Raw genomic sequence first — 22,417 nt, forward strand, 5'->3', positions numbered from 1 at the left:
GTGGTTAAGAGCTCCTCCTGGGGACTCAGGTTTCTGGGAGGGCTGTTGTGTTTCTGTATTCCCTTTTACCTTGTCTATTTCTGTCTATAACTGTATAGACTGTAAATACCTGCTGGTATATTGAGCTAAGCTGTAAATATAAGCTTCATTCATATTTCCAGAGCTGGCTGAGTCTAGTCTGGGTGATTTCTAAAGCATGGGGGGACAGGGAACACCCAAGCCACTACAAACTGGAATTGGTTAAAACAGTTTAACGCTGCCCTATATGCTGTACATCTCCTGCAGATACATCTTGCACAGTCAAGCACAGCAACACTGTAAATAAGTTAAGGCAATCTTTTTATATTAATAAAAATAATCATCTTTTTTATTACTATCTGCTTCATTCAGAATTTAATAAAACCATACCACACAGCAGGGTTTTTTTTTCCCCATCATCTATTTAAGATGCCTGGGTGTTTCTTCCATGGATGATTTTATGACTGATAATTCCTGTTGGCATCTGGCCTTTGGATTGTTTGAAATGAAAGGAGTAGAAGGTATCTAATTTCTTCTTATATTGATAGTTGTAATATGTATATTTTAATTAAAAAATATTCAAAGCAGTCCTCAAACCTGTCAGGATTTGTGGCAATGTTGACAAGAAAGAATACAGGACAGGAGACTCTTTCTTCACAGTATCACAGTATCACCAAGGTTGGAAGAGACCTCACAGATCATCAAGGCCGACCCTTTACCACAGTGCCCAAGGCTAGACCATGGCACCAAGTGCCACGTCCAGTCCTGCCTTGAACAGCTCCAGGGACAGCGACTCCACCACCTCCCCGGGCAGCCCATTCCAGTGTCCAATGACTCTCTCAGGGAAGAACTTTCTCCTCACCTCCAGCCTAAATTTCCCCTGGTGTAGCCTGAGGCTGTGTCCTCTTGTTCTGGTGCTGGCCACCTGAGAGAAGAGAGCAACCTCCCCCTGGCTACAACCTCCCCTCAGGTAGTTGCAGACAGCAATAAGGTCACCCCTGAGCCTCCTCTTCTCCAGGCTAAACAATCCCAGCTCCCTCAGCCTCTCCTCGTAGGAGAGAAATAGCTACAGGAATGCTGAGTGAAAGGGACTCTAAGTGTTTTATCTTCACTCGTCGTCCTGCTAGCCAGCCCCAGAAACTGTCTGGGCTGCACATGTATCAGTGGAGACAAATAACAGAATGTCTTTTCCATCTTTATCCACTGCAAAGAGGCTTTTTGGGGATGGTGGCACATACCTTTTTCCGTGTTAAACAGTGAGTGGAAGACAAGCAGTTCAGAAATCAATCTAGGTTTAATTGAGGAGAAACAGAATCACAGAACGTTAGACATCACAGTATCACAGTATTATCAGGGTTGGAAGAGACCTCACAGATCATCAAGTCCAACCCTTTACCACAGAGCTCAAGGCCAGACCATGGCACCAAGTGCCACGTCCAATCCTGCCTTGAACAGCTCCAGGGACGGCGACTCCACCACCTCCCCGGGCAGCCCATTCCAGTGTCCAATGACTCTCTCAGTGAAGAACTTTCTCCTCACCTCAAGCCTAAATCTCCCCTGGCGCAGCCTGAGGCTGTGTCCTCTTGTTCTGGTGCTGGCCACCTGAGAGAAGAGAGCAACCTCCTCCTGGCCACAACCACCCTTCAGGTAGTTGTAGACAGCAATAAGGTCACCCCTGAGCCTCCTCTTTTCCAGGCTAAACAACCCCAGCTCCCTCAGCCTCTCCTCATAGGGCTTGTGCTCAAGGTCTCTCAGAAGGGACCTCTAGAGATCATGGAGTCCAACCTCCCTGCCAAGGCAGGTTCCCCTAGGATAGTTTGCACAGGAACGCATCCAGGCAAATTCTGAATGTCTCCAGAGGAGACTCCACAATCTCTCTGGGCAACCTGTTCCAGTGCTCTGCCACCCTTACCGTAAAGAAGTTTCTCCTCATGTTGAGGTGGAAACTTTCTAGGTTCCATTTTGTAGCTGTTGCTCCATGTCTTATTGCTGCTGACCACTGAAAAGAGGTTGGCCCCAGCCACTTGACACCCACTCCTCAGTTATTTGTGTTCATTGATAAGATTTCCTCTCAAGCTTCTCTTCTCCAGAATAAACAGCCCCAGGTCTCTCAGCCTCTTTGTGTAGGGGAGATGCTCAAGCTCCTCAATCATCCTCATAGCTCTGTGCTGGACTCTTTCCAGCACATCTCTATCTCTCTCGAACTGGAGAGCCCAAAATTGGATACAGTATTCCATGTAGGGCAGAGTAGAGGGAGACAAGAACCTATCTAGATCTGCTGGATGAACTTTCTCGACGCACCCCAGGATGCCATTGGCTCTCTTGACCTCAAGGGCACATTGCTGGCTCCTGCAGATTGTGCTGCCCACCCGAATTCCAAGGTCTTTCTCCATAGAGCTGCTTTCCAGTAGGGCAGCCCCCAACCTGTACCGTGCCTCTTGTTATTCCTCCCCAGATGCCAGACCCTGCACTTGTCCTTATTGAACTTCATGTGGTTAGACTTTTTCCAGCACTCCAGCCTGTTTCCTACTTCATAGAAAGCAGAAAACAGTTTTCTGCTTTGTTTTCCTTTAATTAAAATAATTATTAAACTTACACATTTCCAGTTGTAATTATGGAAACAGGAAGATGCTTTTTCACTCAAGTAGCTTCTTTATTGCTCTAAATGCATTGACTTGGTGGGATTTGCTACTGTTAGAAATGATCTCAGGCACAAGCCAATTCGTACCAAAGACAAGATGAAATTTATTGGTTAAAGCAAAGGCAAACAGCGCTGGGCACGAGAGGAGTCTTTGCACTCCCAACTCGTGCAATGAGTACACAACAGCCCCTCCTATATTTATACATTCAGCTTATGCAGATACATCAAGTTCTTAGGATTTATGTGAGTTCTTGCAATTCTTGCTGCATCAGAGGTCCCCTCTGCGTCTGCGTTGTCTGGGCTGTTGGCGGTCCCCCGGTCCCTCTTGTGGTCGCTGGAGACCAATGTCCTCCTCTGTGTGTCCTCCTGACCTTGACTTTTTGGCACAGGCACAATAGAACTTGGCCATACGACTCCCCCTCCCCCACAAGTGGCACAACCCAGCTAACTCCCTCCCTACTTCCCTATCTTAGGGAGGCACATCTCCTCCTTGCTGTTAACACAAATCATAGCCTTGCTTAGAGAATCATAGGATCAACCAGGTTGGAAGAGACCTCCAAGATCATCCAGGCCAATCCAGCACCCAGCCCTAGCCAGTCAGCTAGACCATGGCACTAACTAGTAAAAAAATTAATTCCCTGGAAGAGATAATGATACAAAGATACAATCTGGAATAGGAAATAATCATCCTGCAACAGGATCAGAACTACTTACATTTCTTTGGAATTTTTTATCCAGTATGAGCTGTCTAAGCCAACTCTGTGGAGGAGCACATGATATTTCTAAAGTGATTTGTAACCAGACTATGCATTGCAAAAGAGATTAATACTCATAATTTAACCCCATTTATTTCAGGCACTATTAAATCAACCATTAGCAATATAACAAACTAGTGGTGAGAGGTAAATAACAGAAGAGGGAGCTTCCTGCTCTGTGAGACACTAAGGTTTTCAGTAGTCCTGGCTGCAACTTGCTTTTAGTTTAAAGCAGTGCTTGTACCAGGTGAGATCTGAGAGTGATGTGGTGTATTTAAGGCAGGAAGCCCAAATGGGCCATAATGGAAAGGTAACTGACAGAGAAGACATTTTTGTTTCTCTAGAAAGGCTCAACATGCAACAATGGAAAGAAAGCTACATAAGACAAAGTACATTACAGTACAGTTAGGTTATGGCTATCCCAGAGTAGCTAAAATCAGCTTCTCAATATCACACTCATTTTGCCCACGTAGAATCCTAAAATAACCATTTTCTCCCCAAGATTTTCCCCACGAATTTGTAGCAATCTAAAGAAAAACAAAGAGGAAAAGTACATATTTTTTTTGGTGTTATTTTAAAGTAGCACTTGGAAAATGCAAGGTGCAAAATGTAAAGTCATTCTTTTGCATTAGCTTCTTTTTTAAGAAGCAGAGATTCTCAGATTTGGCACATTGACCACCAGAATGAAACCTTATTTGATTTCTAAGCACTTCTCTTTTTGCCTTTAGTCAAAATGTAATTCCTAAAATTCAATAAAAATGGAATATTATTTCTACAAGGCAGTTTGATAAATTGAAGCAGAGAATCATTAGACAATTCAGCTACTAGATGGTGAAGATGGCCACTGAAGCAACAAAAGTCAAAATCCCAATTCCAATTCCAACTAATCTATTAAAGAGAGACTCAGGATAAGAAAAAAGATGACTTTTAGTAAATGAGGTTTCAATCAGGTAGTTATTGACATATTGAGCTATTTAATTTCTTATGTAGGTAATAGACATTTTGCCCCAGGTGCCATGGAACTATTCACCACAAGCCTTGTCATGAGCAGGTAATCATAATCAGGGATAAAATGTGACCTAGGCTAATTGTCTGAAAACCAGTGTTTATGGTTTGGGATGGCTTTAATTGTTCATTTGGGGGTTGTTTGGCTTTTGGTTGGTTGGTTTGTGGATGCTTAGGACAGCATTTGACAGCTTTTAATAGGTAGCTTGTCTTTTTCAAATGTTCAACAGATAATATTGGTTACTTTTACTGAGTCTTATTTGTAGGCACCAAAAAGAACTGAGTCTTCATGGGAAACTAAAATAGTATTTGTGAATTTAAGTAAGATTTGAGATAGAAAATATAGTGTAGGAAAAAAAACCACAAGTATAGGTGGGAGAGTGAATGAAACACGTTTTGAAGTTGGGGTAGATAATGCTATAGTTCAAGGATCAGAAGGATAAAAATAGAACTGTGCAGGAGAATGTAAGGAAATTAAAGTGAAGAGGAAAAAAATTAGATACAGAGAGACTTAAAGGAAGGAAAAAAGTTGTTTTCAAGTGAAAACTCTTGCAGAGATTCTTTTTCTTCTGCCTCACAACACAGTGCTAAGGATTCACTTACCCAAAACTTCTGTTTCTGCCCATATTTGTCAGCTAATTCTCCCCACCTGTTACAAGACATGAGACAGTGTGGGTTCACAGTTTGTAGCTTTAAACAAGCAGCCACAATATACAGCTTGCCTTACTTGTCCTAATGGACAAAGGACAACTGATAGCCATGTCCATGTTTAAACAAGACTCTGTTGAAAATGAAACAAAGATAAGTGTCTTTCTAGCCATAAGCCAAATTTGCCACTGCAGACTGTTAAAACTTAATGCAAATGTTGTTTTAGTCTGACATTGCAAAAATCTGTTTTCATTGACAGATTCTCTTCTCTGAAGACAATACATTTCTGCAGGTCAGCTGAAGTTTCCTAGGCATGTGTTTGTTAAATATCTCATCCAGTACCTTCACAAAACTGTTAGAACTGAGAAAAAAAAGTCAGCTTTTGTTATCTCAAAATAGCTGCTGACAACCTAATCTATTTTACTGCTGTGATGGTTTGGGTGTTCCCCATCCCACCACACTTTGAGAATCACCCAGACTAGAAACAGCCAGCTCTGGAAATATGAATGAAGCTTATTATTTACAGCTTGCACAATACACAAGCAGATATTTACAGTATATGCAGTTATAGACAGGAATAGACAAGGGAAAAGGGAATACAGAAACACAACAGCCCTCCCAGGAACCTGAGTCCCCAGAAGGGGCTCCCACCTGCCCCTTCACCTTCCCTCTACCCCTCTCAACCTTACCCCCATCCCAAGGAAGAATGGAGGTTCAGCCAGGGGGGGTTAGGAAGCAAAGTGGATTAGTCCATAATGGAAGGTAAGGTTAGACAGTAAGATGCAGCTCAGCCAGCAGCCCCAGTGAGAGTGATTATCTGTTTTTATTTCTTGTTCCTAGACCTCTCAGCAAGCCTGAGAGTGATGTAGACATCAGCCTTGTTTTCCTTTCACAGCCTGTAATCTAGTTCTTCTCTCCAAAACATTCTAGCCTGCTTCAAACTAGCACAACTGTGTAGTGGAGGCATGAAGGTAGTGGGTGGAAAGGAGCAGTGGCTTGTAAAGTTACTTGATGTGCTTGAGGACATAAATGTTGTGGCAATGTTTGTGGAGCCACACAAGAAACTGTCCCCATCTGTCAGGTGATAGGGCTTTTATAGTTGTGTAGTTGTAACTGAAATGCAGTCTTTCTAGTTGTTAAACCTCACTTTCCATACATATGGGCAAAGAAGTTCCAAGACCTTGAGCTGGATGTAGTTCAATGACCAAAAGCTGCCCTGCCCAACTTAGGTAGCTAGGTATATATGATACATCAGCTGATTGCTTAAAGAACTCTGTCTTCTTTTGCAGTTATACAATGAGTGCTTGTCTAGTCACTCTTGACAGGTCATGATGCTTGGATGCCTAAAAAAGGGCACAACTAAAGAAGAACCCTTTCAGGTTCCAGGCTGGCCGTTGACTTTTTATTACCATCATGACTAGCAGAGGAAAAGGGTGAAATATGCTTTACTCACCCAAGAAGTTTGACTGAATGGGTTTTCCACTTGGAGCCTGTTTTCTGGGAGCGTCTGTAGATGCCCTCTTTGTAAAGGAAAAAATCTTCATACACTTTCATTATAGCTAAAAGACAAGAGGAGAAATCAAGCACAGCCTGCAAATATTGCTTTTATTCTTGTTTGCTCCTTGCATGTTACCAGTGAGATTTTTGGTGTGTGTTGGACTGTACTGTGGTAATTACACTAAATACACCAAGTGCTCAGAAGCTCCCTGCTGTGAGTGAACTGAAGGAAATACTGCAAATGAGTTCTCTCAAAGGCTTTTTGTCACGTTCAGTAAGTTTCCCTGTTATGGAAATTTGCTATCATGGACACTTTTTCAATACAGGAGAATGAAACATTGCCTGATGTAGACTTAAGTGGAGGGCAGAAGGGCTCTGCAGCAGGACCTTGACCGCCTGGACAGATGGGCAGAGTCCAATGGGATGGGGTTCAATAGCTCCAAGTGCAGGGTGCTGCACTTTGGCTACAACAACCCCATGCAGAGATACAGCCTGGGGTCGGAGTGGCTGGAGAGCAGCCAAACAGAGAGGGATCTGGGGGTGCTGATTGATACCCACCTGAACATGAGCCAGCAGTGTGCCCAGGTGGCCAAGAGAGCCAGTGGCATCCTGGCCTGCATCAGGAATGGTGTGGTCAGCAGGAGCAGGGAGGTCATTCTGCCCCTGTACTCTGCACTGGTTAGACCACACCTTGAGTCCTGTGTTCAGTTCTGGGCCCCCCAGTTCAGGAAGGACATTGAGATGCTTGAGCGTGTCCAGAGAAGGGCAACGAGGCTGGTGAGAGGCCTTGAGCACAGCCCTATGAGGAGAGGCTGAGGGAGCTGGGATTGGTTAGCCTGGAGAAGAGGAGGCTCAGGGGAGACCTTATTGCTGTCTACAACTACCTGAGGGGTGGTTGTGGCCAGGAGGAGGTTGCTCTCTTCTCTCAGGTGGCCAGCACCAGAACAAGAGGACACAGCCTCAGGCTGTGCCAGGGGAGATTTAGGCTTGAGGTGAGGAGAAAGTTCTTCACTGAGAGAGTCATTGGACACTGGAATGGGCTGCCCAGGGAGGTGGTGGAGTCGCCGTCCCTGGAGCTGTTCAAGGCAGGATTGGACGTGGCACTTGGTGCCATGGTCTAGCCTTGAGCTCTGTGGTAAAGGGTTGGACTTGATGATCTATGAGGTCTCTTCCAACCTTGGTGATACTGTGATACTGTGAAGTTTTCTAAATTCCAGTGAAATCCAATTGAATAAAGCAGATCTCCTCTCAATTTCGATGCATTATTTCCCCAGTACTAACATCTGCATCTCTAAGTATAATGCACAACATACAGCCTATGTAATATGGTGCAATGCAATATATGCCTTTTTCTGAAACTCAGTAGACCTCCTTCAGCTGCTCTACACAGCAACATCATTATGGAAAACTAATTTGCCTGTATAGATATTTATCCTGACTTTCATCTAACTGTGGGGAAAAAAAACTCTTTGTGTTCATAAAAATGTAAGGCCAAAGAGATGGTGAACTAGACATTTTGTGTAAGCAAATGAAGATTACAGATTGCCCTTTACATCTATTTGTTCTTTCCTAAGAATCCACTTGGGTTTTTGAGAAAAAAATGTTGGGCTTCTTTTCAACAGTTGTTCTGTCACCTTAGTATCATTTGCTTTGCTATAAAGTGAGCTATCAGATCAGAGAAATTAAAGTATTTTCCAAGTCTACATGCCACAGGCTAGGATGCCACAGGCATCAGAAGAGACAGGGAGATGCTTGATGCAAGCAATTCCAAATGTGTTTCTATACCTTTCATCAGAAGGCTACAAATTGTATTAAACTGTAATTGTTTACATGCACTTGCCTTAGAAATTACATGCTAATTGGCATAGACACTCATCATATTCTCTCAACAATATGTGCATTGTGTCTAAGCAATCTGAGTCAGCAGAGATAGGCGAAAACCACAGGCTCCAGCCTTACATTTGTTTGTATTTGTTACTCCATTCTCTTAAGGTCATTCCAACCTTCTATATTATCTCAACTCAGCACTGCTGAGCTCCTACACTCTCATCTGCCCATGGCTTATGTTCCAGTGTATAATATTCAGACAATTCTATAGAATCACTACATTACTATTCCCAACATCTACGTTACCTTTAGATTCCAGCAAATAAGAAGCATCAGCAAGCTAAACTGCAGCTTCTGGTGTTTAACAGGCTTATGCTACCAGACAGCTTGGAACACGGACATTGTTGAAACCCAGGTTCCCAAAGCCTTGTTCCTTGGAAGTCCCATATAGCACAAATTTCACTAACCATTCCTGTGTGGCTGGAGCATTTATAATACATTGTCTGGTACAGGTTGTGGTATCCAGTGAGATGAGCTCATGCTTAATTATTTTCTGCCTGGCACACTTTCAAATGTCTTGACCATAACCGAACATTTTCATAAACCAGAAGGAAATGAGCTACCTTTACAACATTTTGGCCTCTACCAGACTTGACTGAAAACAGAAAACATTCACAGATTTTAGGAAGTGAAAGAGAACAGCTTAAAATATGGCAATATGAGCCTATTTACCTGGCCAAAAAGACACTTTGCTAATGAGGTCACTCACCTAAATAACATATGATGACAGCAATACATGGGGAACAAGCAACCCTGATGTTATCAAAGGTGTCAAGTCTGAGAGACAGCTATAAGAGTTAACAACAGGAAAACATCTACATCTTTTTGGTAAAATATGGCACAGCTTCTGCTGAGCTGTCTGCAGAAACAGAACTCACAAATATTGACCACAGCTGATCAAGAACAAATTTTACTCTTGATTTATGTCTGCAAGCTCAGAACTTTGTTAGAGCTCTTTGGGAAGGTTTCCCTCCTCATCTACAGCCTTACCAGTGTACAGAGCAAGAAAAAGTACCAGGTAAAGTACTAAGGTTTTGGAGTTGCAAAGAAGCCTGTGAAGGGAGAGCTTCAAAGTGGCACAAAGGAACGTAAAAGGGAAAGAGCACTCTCATTGGCTTTAGCCCAGGTGAGGATGTCAGAGGAGAAGTGAAGGGAATTAGTCACTCCAAAAAATTACTGTAAAAGTTTCCCCAGATCTTGTTTTGATACTTTGGCCAAGGAGGGTGAAAGAAAGAGTGGTGAGTGCAAGGACTGCAAAATTCAGTTCTCCCATCAGAAGACTGAAGTTAGAAGATGTCATTTATTGTCAGGCTGACACATGAGAAGGTAGCTTTGTTTCTAAATTACAGCATCCTTTGAAATCAGGCTCCACATGTTCAACTTCAGAAATCAATTTAGTCTGTATCAACTCTAACTCAAACACATGTTCTTGTCTGTGAAGAAACACCACACCTAAATCCTTTTGCTGATTTTAAATGGAATATTTTGAAGTGTCTTCCAGGATAGCTTTAGTTTATGTGAGAGAATTTTATCCATTGCTACATATTATATCTAAATTGTGTGTGTGTGTGTGTTCATATTTATCTATACATTTGTGTATATATGCAAAAGATATATTTAGGTGTATATCTATAGCTACACACTCTGCAATCAGGGGCTGAGTAATGGTACAGTCTTTGGAGTTAGGTGGACTGGGCACATGAAGTATAGGGAGGACAAAGAAATGCTAATTCAAAATGAAGCACTGAGGTATTTGTATCTATTCAGTGACTTTGTCCTGATATGGACTGTGATTTGGACAGGATGAGAGGATCACAGCCAACTTTGTTCCCTCCCACATAAAAGAGACTTTGCATTTTCCAAAATGCTAATTATTAATGAATCAAAAGAGGTAGCAATTTTCCTAAGTCTGGCTGTAGCTCATGCATGAACTACTTCAGTCATGCTGAGTTTTAAAATCTCTGCATATAAATGCAGAGGATTATGATTCATTCCAATATGGATTTCCTCTTAAATAAGAATTTGTCTCTAAGATATATAAAGAAACAAATTTCTAAATATAGTTGCTACTCAAAGAACTGCACATTTCAGTGAAGTGCTTGAATCCCCATCCTTGGAGGTGTTTAGAAGGCTGGTGAAAGGCCTGGAACACAAACCCTATGAGGAGAGGCTAAGGGAGCTGGGGTTGTTTAGCCTGGAGAAGAGGAGGCTCAGGGGGGACCTCATTGCTGTCTACAACTATCTGAAGGGAGGTTGTAGCCAGGTGGGGGTTGGTCTCTTCTGCCAGGCAACCAGCAACAGAACAAGGGGACACAGTCTCAAGTTGTGCCAGGGGAAGTCTAGGCTGGATGTTAGGAGGAAGTTTTTGCCAGAGAGAGTGATTGGCATTGGAATGGGCTGCCCAGGGAGGTGGTGGAGTCACCATCCCTGGAGGTGTTCCGGAAAAGCCTGGCTGAGGCACTTAGTGCCATGGTCTAGTTGATTGGATAGGGCTGGGTGCTAGGTTGGCCTGGATGATCTTGGAGGTCTCTTCCAACCTGCTTGATTCTATGATATATTTGTGGTGCTTAAAGACAAAAATCAGATTTGGTAGAGCTAGGTAATGGTTGGGCTTGATGATCTTAAAGGTCTTGTCTAGCCAAAACAATTCAATACTTCTATGATTAATGTAGCCTAGTTCCTTCTCCTGACCTCTTTCTTGTGTCAGCTAAGTAAATATTAGGGGTTTTCCCAAGAGCATGATAGCTGAAATCATAAGTTTCTTAGGGTCAAAACTGGGATAGATTGCCAAAAGTGTGTTAACTTTTCTTTTGACTGAGGCTGACTACCATAACAGAAAGGATTGTTTCTGTTTTAAAGGGGCAATAGTGGATTGGCCGTTTGAAAGTTTTCAGAGCATTCATAAAGCATCACTCTGTTTATTTGAGAATGGATTAGGAAACTAATGTTTCATTTTTGCACCTGAAAGTGCTAATTGCTCAGTTCCTGCACCACATAAAATGATGGCATATGTCAGAGGGAAACTGTCATTCAAACATTAATGGCTTATATACAGCAGCACTCCCTTTGGAGGACTGCAGGCTTTGAGGGTTGTCTTCAGCCAGCCAGGGAATCAATCCCAGCCCTAGAGAGAAGAGCTCTGCTAATGTTTAACTTCTCCTGCACAGCTTTAAATTATTGTTTCATCATAGAGTCATAGAATCAAGCAGGTTGGAAGAGACCTCAAAGATCATCCAGGCCAACCTAGCACCCAGCCCTAGCCACTCAAATAGACCATGGCACTAAGTGCCTCATCCAGGCTTTTCTTGAACACCTCCAGGGATGGTGACTCCACCACCTCCCTGGGCAGCCCATTCCAATGCCAATCACTCTCTCTGCCAACAACTTCCTCCTAACATCCAGCCTATGAGCTGGATCAATAAGCAAAGACCTGGGAGGAGAAGGCACATTTCCATTGCAGAGATTTTATGACAGCTGTTCAGTAAATCCAGCTCAAGGTCATTTTACACATTATGGACTGACAGAGTATAGCTGCCTTTAAGGCCACCAATGGTCTACCAAACATCCCTGGATGAGGTGCAGTGCATTTTGATTCTTTATTTTTTTCTAATGTGGAATGCATTTATGTTTTCTATTACTTTGAAACAAGCAAACTGTAAATATTAATTATTTAAATAAGGGTGTCATAATCTTCCAAGCTTACCATACCTTGCACTGGTCCATTGTCCATAATTTCTTTCATTATATGAGTTTCCTGAGGGGAGGTGAGAGGAGCAGTGGAGAAGCCAAAGGAATAGAACGCATTGCATTAAACAAAACTAATATTAATTTATCATTTTACATATATATATATATAATTAATGCACCATTCTACCTCTACTGCCAGAGGATATTTGGTTTATCAAATGATCAAAACCTTCAGAAATACGTTGAAGAAGTACTAATGAACAGTTTTGACTGCATACTTCTTTTTCATCTCTTATTTCTATAGAATCACAGAGCAGCAGCTTTAAAGAGATGATGTAAAACTGAGAAGCCATAAACAATTGCTGTCTACAACTACCTGAAGGGAAGCTGATTGGTCTCTTCTCCCAGGCAACCAGCAACAGAACAAGGGGACACAGTCTCAAGTTGTGCCAGGGGAAGTCGAGGCTGGATGTTAGGAGGAAGTTGTTGGCAGAGAGAGTGATTGGCATTGGAATGGGCTGCCCAGGGAGGTGGTGGAGTCACCATCCCTGGAGGTGTTGAAGCAAAGCCTGGCTGAGGCACTTAGTGCCATGGTCTAGTTGATTGGATAGGGCTTGGGGATAGGTTGGCCTGGATGATCTTGGAGGTCTCTTCCATCCTGGTTGATTCTATTCTATTCTAATTCAAATTCTTCTAAAACTATAAGGGCAAACAATGAAGAAAAGTCACAGCTCTGGTCTTCAAGTCAACTGAACATATTTCCATATGCTTCATAGTTTACAAAAGCCAAAGGAGAAAAATGGATGAACTTACTTTTGAGGAGACCCTGTAGTGGGAGGCACATCGGTATAACCGATTAGATTCTTCTAGAGCATTGGGACATGGCCCATTTGTATAGTTGCTTCCATATTCACTTGACACATAACAACGATTTTCACCTGCTGGCTCTAGGTGACTGTTCCAAAATGATGGATAACAAGCATAGGATACAACTCTGTTCAGATAGTGGGGAAAAAAAACAAACAAACAGCCCAACCAAAAAACACTTGATAAGAAGCTTACTTAAATTTTTTTTTTGCAGTTTTATTTCAAGTATTTAATTATTTTACCATTGTTATATTTCAAGTAAATTTAGAGAGTTGCTCATTCTTAAAAGATGTGATTGTCTCATTTTATCCACTGGAAGGCATTTGCTTCAAATCATATGCAAGATCACTATATTTCACCTGTAGCAGTCCTCTTCCCTATGCTTCTTCAAACACAACAAGATGTCTTTCAGCACTTGTCACCTAGTACATTCATCTCATGATGAAAGTTTGCACTGAATAAGTTCAGTAAGCTATCAGTGTCATTAGCACAATTTGCCATTGGAATGGGCTGCCCAGGGAGGTGGTGGAGTCACTGGATGAGGCACTTGGTGCCATGGTCTAGTTGATTGGATAGGGCTGGGGGATAGATTGGACTGGATGATCTTGGAGGTCTCTTCCAACCTGGTTGATTCTATGATTCTATTCAGCAAAAATGGCTTGTGCTATGCTATATTTGCAGCAGGAAATTTAAGGGAAATGAATCACTTTCTAGTTTAAGCTAAATTTTCTACAAGGATGCTTGTGAAAGTCTACATGTCTCTTTGTTTCTTTTAGCTAAGACATGTCAGATCTTCTATTTTTGTGCCAGTATAAAAGGATTGTTTGCTCACAGCTTTTGTAACATTCATTGAGATTAGAAAGTCTTATATCTATTTTTGAAGGTTTAGGTACAAATAATTATTGTCCTGTTGGCATACAAGTAAATATGGTGCTTTGAAACACAGGTTAAGAGCCTTCACTACACCCAAGAATAGAGAGAAGCAATGAATTTTACCTCTTGTCAGTAGCTCGTCTTGAGTTGTTCAGCCATTTTGACTGTTTGGTTAACCAGACACCAATTTCACTTCAGCAAAGTGAATGGAACAAGGCATATACTTAAAATGCACTTACTAACAATCTGAGTTACTAAAACAAAAGCACACTGAATCTGCCACTCATTGTTTTATTATCCCTATGAAATAATGGGACCTTCTTTCCGCAGTGGTTTGAACCACGTAATGAATGTGTGCATATGTATATATATATGTATATGTGTGTTTGAATGCATGTATGTGCATTTCCCACTATGAAAATCATAAGTTCACAACTGCTGCATTTACAACTGTGAGGCATTATGTCCCTGGAAAGAGGGACTTAGCACCCTCTGGCTTTTCCAGTCCTTGAGCAGGCAGCTGCGTTTTTGCCTGTTGCTGGATTCAGATGCGTATTCTTTTCCCTCTGTTGTCTCTATATCCTGCTGTCATCTGATACATTCATAGCAGGGGAGTAAAATATTCTGTGTAAATCAACTGAAAACTCTTCTTCTGCCATTTTTTCCCCTTCTTTTCTTATCTTCTGGTAAGGAGAGAAGAAAGAAGCAATGGGAGAGGGAGGGTGGGCAGCATTAGCCTTCGTGCTGAACTACTTTTCTGCATTATGTTGCTAGACACTTCTAAAACAATGGGCACATGTCTGTGATAATGACATGGAGGCCTCTGAGGGGTTTTCTTTTAAAGACCAAAGCAGAATATTTTAAAATAAGCAGTCCTATAAAAGGTATATATAAGTAGCCCACCAATAGCACCGAACCTTCTGAATCTGAAGAACTGAACCTGAGTTCCATGCACTACGGAGGAAAGTTATGTCTGCCTGTGCATACTTAGTTGTTAGGGTCTTTACAAGATGGGTTCAGACATGCTCCAGCTACTCCAAATAAGATATAGCATTTTCCCATTAGTATTTGGGGACAGAAAAATTGACCCTGAGGAGAAAGTCTTTTTTGGTTACTTTATCTGCCCAAACGAGACCAACACAACTGAAAGCTGCAGAAAGCAGTATATCTACCTACATGAATAGAGACTGCCCATCTGAAGTTGTCAGGTTGTTAAACTATTTTTGCTTAGGTTAGTGCTCTTCACTGCCAATCCATTTTAATCCCTTCTGAAGGTATTCTGGATTCCCAGATCTCCAGTAGGGAATGTTATTTATTTAGGCCAAATATACAAGGGTTGTTCTTACCCCTTTTAAAGGTTGTTATGCTTTTATTCTACAGATGAGTAGAAGGAGACTTTCAGTTTGTACATATGTGCATGAATAATGCTTATAAAATGTCCACCTTAATTCTCACAATTGTTCTAGTCACCACTGCTCACATAGGTCCAGAAGAAATATAGTCTTGTTGCTGAGTACAGTCAAGTCTACAAGGCAGCTAAGGTGAGCAAATTCTGTCCTCAGAGCACTGTGTGCCATAAGCAAGGTGGGAGTAGGTGGTCAATCATATGACACCTATTCCAGCGCACTTAGAAACACCTCAGAGGGAGACAAGAGAGTAGAAATTAATTCCTGGCATTGGTATTTTTTTCCCCTGCTGTTTTCAGTTGGATTGTCCCACTTGGAGTTGTCACAGTTTCTGCATGGATGAGTCTTATTTCTGTTGCCTTAGAAGTGAGGCACCAAATGATGTACTGGCACATTGGAGCTCTGCAACTCATTCTGAATTAAGAGTCACATTTTAATTCTTTCACTAACCAATTCTGCAGTCACAATTAACATAATTCAACAACTTCTTGCTGGAACACAACTTTGTATATGGTGAAGCATCACCACAACAGTAAGCATGAAAAACAATAGGAAGTCCTTACCAAAAGAGTCAAGAAGGAAAAAGACAAATAAAGGTGAATATGTTCATGCAAACACACAGAGATATGCATACAAAAAAGCAAGCAGCATCCAGGGAGAAGCAGTGAAAGTTTGCAGTGTGCTCATAAATTCCTTGGTAGAATTCATCTGAAGCTGTGTTTACATGTTTGGTTAATGAAAACTCTTGTGGGGTCTTTCTATTTATATGTTTGAATTGTGAGATAAGAACATAATCTGAAATATTATGTTATTAATATCATATACTGTATTAGCATTATTAATATACAGATATTGGTAAGGGAGGCTGTAGTCAGGTGGGGGTTGGTCTCTTCTGCCAGGCAACCAGCAACAGAACAAGGGGACACAGTCTCAAGTTGTGCTGGGGTAGGTCTAGGCTGGATGTTAGGAGGAAGTTGTTGGCAGAGAGAGTGATTGGCATTGGAATGGGCTGCCCAGGGAGGTGGTGGAGTCACCATCCCTGGAAGTGTTCAAGCAAAGCCTGGCTGAGGCACTTAGTGCCATGGTCTGGTTGACTGGCTAGGGCTGGGTGCTAGGTTGGACTGGTTGATTCTATATTAATCTAATATATATCTATATAACCATATAATATATCCTATTAATATATCATATTTGTCTACATATTATATCACCACACCTATATTATATATTACATATTATGTTATCATATTATATTAATGACAAGCTGGCCAAAACTAGTAACAGTAATATACTTATCATACCCTGTAAGTGCTAAGAGCCCAACATACCAACCAGAAGCAGTGTTTGCATTCACATGTGTAACATTTTTACTACCTGAACGTGAAGTATTTTTTCCTCATCCTTAACAGCTGTAAGTTTTTTTTCATTCCCATAGCAGATAACACAGATGTTTTCAAGCCACACTGATTCCTCCTAAGTTATGGCTTGTAACTGAAATGCCTTGAGCTCTGTGGTAAAGGGTTGGACTTGATGATCTGTGAGGTCTCTTCCAACCTTGGTGATACTGTGTGATACTGTGATACTGCCTAAAATTAAGAATAATTAGAAATAGAGTACAGATTTGGGGTTTTTAGGAGGAAGACAGAAAAAGGGAGAAAGAGAGAGGGCATAAACAGCAATTCAACTCCACTTGTTGCAGATTTCACTGCTAATTGAGTGCTCAGTGAGTCTGAAAAATTATATCTTGGCAATGGCCTAACCTGGTTGAGTTTTATGAAAGTCTTCCCTTAGCTTTTCTAGGGGATTCTTCAGGCCAGCATCTGATTTTCCTGAAAATCTATCAAAAGTCTGTGCTGAGCACACTTTGTAAATCAGAGCTGTAAACCAGCATTGAATATTTGCTGTGAAAACCTACAGGCCCACAGAGAAAAATCAATGTGCTTTCTCCTTCTTGCAGAGTATGGGGATAATGAAAAAAAATGATTGTAATCTACTGGCTCATCACATGAAAGGCATTTCACAGGGGTGCTCTGTTGAGCTGGAGTGGCCTGTCTGTGCCTTTCCAGGCTTACATCACTTTGAAAGCCTGCTTTGCACACCAATGTCACACTGGCACTGTGGTGCTGTACAGTCAGGGAACACTCCTCCTACTGTTTGTTGTATTTGGACTCCACCTATGGAGGTCCCTTCCAACCCCTACTGTCCTGTGGTGTTTATTGATGATCTGGATGAGGGGATTGTGTCCAGCATCAGTAAGCTTGCAGATGACACCAAGTTGGGAGCAGGTGTCCATCTGTTAGAGGGCACGAGGGCTCTGCAGAGGGACCTGGACAGGCTGGAGAGATGGGCACAGTCCAACACCATGAGTTTTAACAAGGCCATGTGCAGGATTCTGCACTTTGGCCACAACAACCTCATGCAGCACTACAGGCTGGGGACAGAGTGGCTGGAGAGCAGCCAGGAAGAAAGGGACCTGGACGTTCTGGTTGACATCAACTGAACATGAGCCAGCAGTGTGCCCAGGCAGCCAAGAAGACCAATGTCATCCTGGTCTATTACAGTAACAGTGTGGCCAGCAGGACAAGGGAGGTCATTCTGCCCCTGTTCTCAGCACTGGTCAGGCCACACCTTGAGTGCTGTGTCCAGTTCTGGGCCCCTCAATTTAAGAAAGATGTTGAGGTGCTTGAACATGTCCAGAGAAGGGTAACAAGGCTGATGAGGGGTCTGGAGCACAAGCCCTATGAGAAGCAGCTGAGGGAGCTGGGGTTGCTCAGCCTGGAGGAGGCTCAAGGGAGACCTTATTGCTCTCTACAACTACCTGAAAAGAGGTTGTAGCCAGGTGGGGTTGGTCCCTTCTACCAGGCACCCAGTGACAAAACAAGAGGACAGAGACTCAAGCTTTGACAAAGCAGGTGTAAACTGGATGTTAGGAAGAAATTCTTCACAGGAAGAGTGATTTGCCACTGGAATGGGCTGTCTTGGGGGTTGGGGCAGTCACCCCTGGAGTTGTTTGAAAGGAGGCACTTAATGTCATGGTTTAGTTAATTAGAAGGTGTTAGGTTGGACTCTATGATCCCAAAGGCCTTTTCCAACCTGGTTAATTCTGTGATTCTGTTGAAAAACTTCCCATCTTTGCTTAAGCTCTGTGAGTAGTACTCAAAGCAGCCCTGAGGAGCTGTCTGTTCCACAGGGACCACAAGAGGGACTGAACGAGCATCCCCAGCCCCTTCTGTGAACCTGGCCTGGATCAGCAATGGCCTGGCCAGCAGGAGCAGGGGAGGGATGGTGCACCTGTACTGGGCACTGGTGAGGCCACACCTCAAATCCTGCTTTCAGTTTTGGGACCCTCATGCCAAGAAAGGCTTCGAGGAGCTGGAGGGTGCTCAGGCAATGAAGACAGTGAAGATTTTGGAGAACAGAGCTGGTAAGGAGTGCCTGAGGGAACTGAGATTGTTTAATCTGGAGAATAGGAGGCTAAGGGCATACCTCATGGCTCTCTACAAGTCCCTGTAAGAAGGTTGCAGTGAGGTGGGGTTTGGTCTTTTCTCCCTAGTATCAGGTGATAGAATGAAAAAAAGATGGCCTGAAATTGTGCCAGGGGAGGTTTAGGTCAGACATGAAAATCAATTTCTTTGCTGCCAGGCTAGTCTGGCATTGCAACAGGCTGCCCAGAGGGTGGAGGATTCACCATCCCTGGAGTGTTCAAACAGTGTGGCCATAGCCTTTTGGGACAGGATTTAATTGCCATGATGGTCTTGGGCTGAAGGTGTGGCTTGATGATTTTGGATGGCTTTTCCAACCAAAATGATTCTATGACAATGCAATATTACTCCCTTGTGAGCTTCAAGTTCAGCCAAGTGCTTAAGCTCATCACAAGCAAGCAGAAAGAAGCAGCTAAACACAGAGGAGCTCAGTTTAAGTCAGCAGGCCCAGCCAGCACCCGTGGGTGATGTTAGAGTTGATCATCAAACATAATCCTATCTAACCGGGGGGCCACCAGGCCCCCCGGCCTTTTTGTTCCACTCCCATTCACCCAGTGCACACCATGGGGACTCACCAGCGGTGACAGGAGGAGAATCCTCTGCCCAGATGGGCAACCTTGAGGCTTCTGCCTTTCCTGGGGCTGACTAAATAGGGGAGTGGGCAGGGATGACAAAGTGATCACACCTGGGGTGGGAGGAGACTCCAACAGAACCCAGGTGCTGTGGGTTTGGGGGGAAAAGGGGAAAATGCAGCGTGGGGTGGGAAGGGGGCAGATATGGTGCAAGGGCAAGGTGGTGCTGAAAGGAGAGAGATGGAGAGGAAAAGGATGAAGATGAAAAGAGGAAGATGGGAGGAAATTGAAGATGGAGAGGAAAGGAGGGAGATAAGAGGAAAAGGAAGATGGAGAGGAAAGAAGGAACATGAGGGGAAGGAAGATGAGAAGAAATAGAAGATGGAGAGGAAATGAGGGAGATGGGGGAGATGCAGGATTGAAAAAAACCTGGACTGTGGAAAAAAACAAAGAGTGGTCCTGCTCTGGCAGGGGAGTTGGGCTAGATGATCTTCTGAGGTCCTTTCCAGCCCCTAACACTCTGTGGTACATCAGCACAAGCTCCTGTGTGGGTACAGCTATGTTGATAATGAAGTGCTGTAAAGGGTTAACCCTCCCGGGGGAGTGGTCTTGACCCTGAGCCCAGGTGCTCCTGACACCTCCCTGGGGGTGGGTCTGAGCATTACTCCAGGTGCAGTGGTCAGCCCCCTCCCACTGCCTCCCTAGCCCCCTACAAAAACAGAGGAGCTGCCTGTACGATTCTCTCTTGCTCTACCTCCCTGGTTGACAGCACCACCCTCCTGCTCCTGCTGCTCTTTGTTGTACCACATGGCCACCAGTCCATGAGGGTGGACAAAACCCATTGCCATCAGTCTGGTTGTGTAGGTATTTTGTATCTTGTTTTCCCTTCTCTATACCTTTCTGTAACTCGCTTCCCTCAAATACTTTTTATTTATGGTTCAAGTTTTCTCTTTTAACTTCCAAATCAAAGTGAAACTATTTATTTGGGTGTGTTTTACCTTCTCTACATCTAATTCCTTTTCTTTGAAAAAATTCAAGAGAGATGTTGAGATATTGGAACATATCCAGAGAGGGGCCATGAAGATGGTGAAAGGTCTGGAGCACAAACCCTATGAGGAGAGGCTGAGGGAGCTGGGGGTGTTTAGCCTGGAGAAAAGGAGGCTCAGGGCAGACCTCATTGTTCTCTACAACTGTCTAAAGGGAGGTTGTAGCCAGATGGGGGTTGGTCTCTTCTGCCAGACAACCAGCAATAGAACAAGGGGACACAGTCTCAAGTTGTGCCGGGGGAAGTCTAGGCTGGATGTTAGGAGGAAGTTGTTGTCAGAGAGAGTGATTGGCATTGGAATGGGCTGCCCAGGGAAGTGGTAGAGTCACCATCCCTGGAGGTGTTCAAGAAAAGCCTGGCTGAGGCACTTAGTGTAGTGGTCTGGTTGATTGGCTAGGGCTGGGTGCTAGGTTGGACTGGATGATCTTGGAGGTCTCTTCCAACCTGGTTGATTCTCTGACAAAAAAGGGGGAAGAGGGAAAGTCATTCTACAAATTGCTATTTGGTTTATTAACTATATTTGAGTCCCTGGGAAATTGTAACTAGAACCGAGACAAGTGCTCACACAGCTTCAATCTGCTTCACCTTCTTTTGAGAAATAAGCTGCCTCTTGTATACTTTATCTGCCTCTGCAGAAGACTGCCACTAACCACATTGCTTCAACTTAAAAAAGAAAACCACAACAACAAAAAAAGCCCTAATGAACAAACAAAAAACCCTAACCAAGCACAGATGAAAGCAAAGAACAAAAAAACTGAGAACAGTTTTCTGATATAGGAAGAACCTTTTTACTATGGGTTCAGGGCTGTTATATCCATGCAGAAATAACAGTCAAAGAGAATAGAAGACTAGGAGGTTGTCCTGTTGCTGTGTTTTTGAGGGACCTTCCTCTTAAAATCAAAATGCATCTCTTATCTCTGCTCCAAATTCTTGTGCTCCTGTCCTTAGCATGACAGGCAAGAAAACAGCACAGTGCCAAAGACTTGTGTTTACTCTCTCAAGAATATAAGTTATTGATTTAAAAGGCCCTGTTCTTCTAGCTACAGAAAAGTGTTGCTTAAATTATTAAGCTGTAACTTTCATTTCTTCATGAATGAAGCTTTTGCCTTGACCACCGTGAGGTGGTGGTGGGAGCTTTGCTGAGTAGACTCTTGTTACTGCACACTGCAATCGCTCACCCAAAGGGTCTCCTCTCAAAAGTAGTTTAGTGTTTAAACCCTGAGACACAGCCTGAGAAACAGTCAGTGTAAATTCTTCCCATCACAATACAGAACCCTTGTCAGATCAGAAGTGGTTTGATAGGTTTGAAGAAATCAGAATGGTCACTTGGTATACTGCGTTCACACACATCACAGTGCTTCAGTCTTTATATCCCCACATTGCCGTGTCAGTTATGGTGTTTGATGCATTACATCTAACAACCTTTTGCTCTTTCCATGGTTTCTTTGTTTGGTTGGTTTTTTAACTAAAATAAGAAGTTGCCAAACAACACCCCTGACATCTTTGTCAGTATCAGATATATCAAAGCTAGTGATCCATGAAAGTACATGAAAATGAAATAGATTTTGTTGTGGAACAAGAAGTGCAAAATGAATTCTGGTAATGTGAGGAACAGCAGAATATAGTCATAGAGTATATAAAACTGGTTACTGCTATTTCTTGAGTCCTGTGTCCAGTTCTGGGCTCCTCAATTCAACAGAGATGTTGAGGTGCTGGAACGTGTCCAGAGAAGGGCAACAAAGCTGGTGAGGGGCCTGGAACACAAACCCTGTGAGGAGAGGCTGAGGGAGCTGGGGGTGTGCAGCCTGGAGAAGAGGAGGCTCAGGGCAGACCTCATTGCTGTCTACAACTACCTGAAGGGAGGTTGTAGCCAGGTGGGGGATGATCTCTTCTCCCAGGCAACCAGCAATAGAACAAGGGGACACAGTCTCAAGCTGTGCCTGAGGTCTAGGCTGGATGTTAGGAGGCAGCTCTTGCCAGAGAGAGTGATCGGCACTGGAATGGGCTGCCCAGGGAGGTGGTGGAGTCACCATC

General features: G+C 43.2%; 1 protein-coding gene across 1 annotated transcript in view; it reads right to left on the bottom strand.

The window, feature by feature from the left end:
* Positions 1-3,481: 3,481 nt before the first annotated feature.
* TINAG (tubulointerstitial nephritis antigen) overlaps positions 3,482-22,417 on the bottom strand; it is a 36,962-nt gene continuing 18,026 nt past the window's right edge. The window contains exons 7-11 of the mRNA XM_064146774.1: positions 12,952-13,132; positions 12,160-12,205; positions 6,521-6,626; positions 5,023-5,068; positions 3,482-3,941 (exon numbers count right to left, since the gene is read on the bottom strand). Coding sequence (XP_064002844.1) covers positions 3,831-3,941; positions 5,023-5,068; positions 6,521-6,626; positions 12,160-12,205; positions 12,952-13,132 — 490 coding nt within the window. The 3' untranslated portion in view covers positions 3,482-3,830. The remainder of the gene's footprint in view (positions 3,942-5,022; positions 5,069-6,520; positions 6,627-12,159; positions 12,206-12,951; positions 13,133-22,417) is intronic.

The sequence above is a fragment of the Pogoniulus pusillus genome, chromosome 7 (genome assembly GCF_015220805.1).
Source record: "Pogoniulus pusillus isolate bPogPus1 chromosome 7, bPogPus1.pri, whole genome shotgun sequence".
Taxonomy (NCBI): domain Eukaryota; kingdom Metazoa; phylum Chordata; class Aves; order Piciformes; family Lybiidae; genus Pogoniulus; species Pogoniulus pusillus.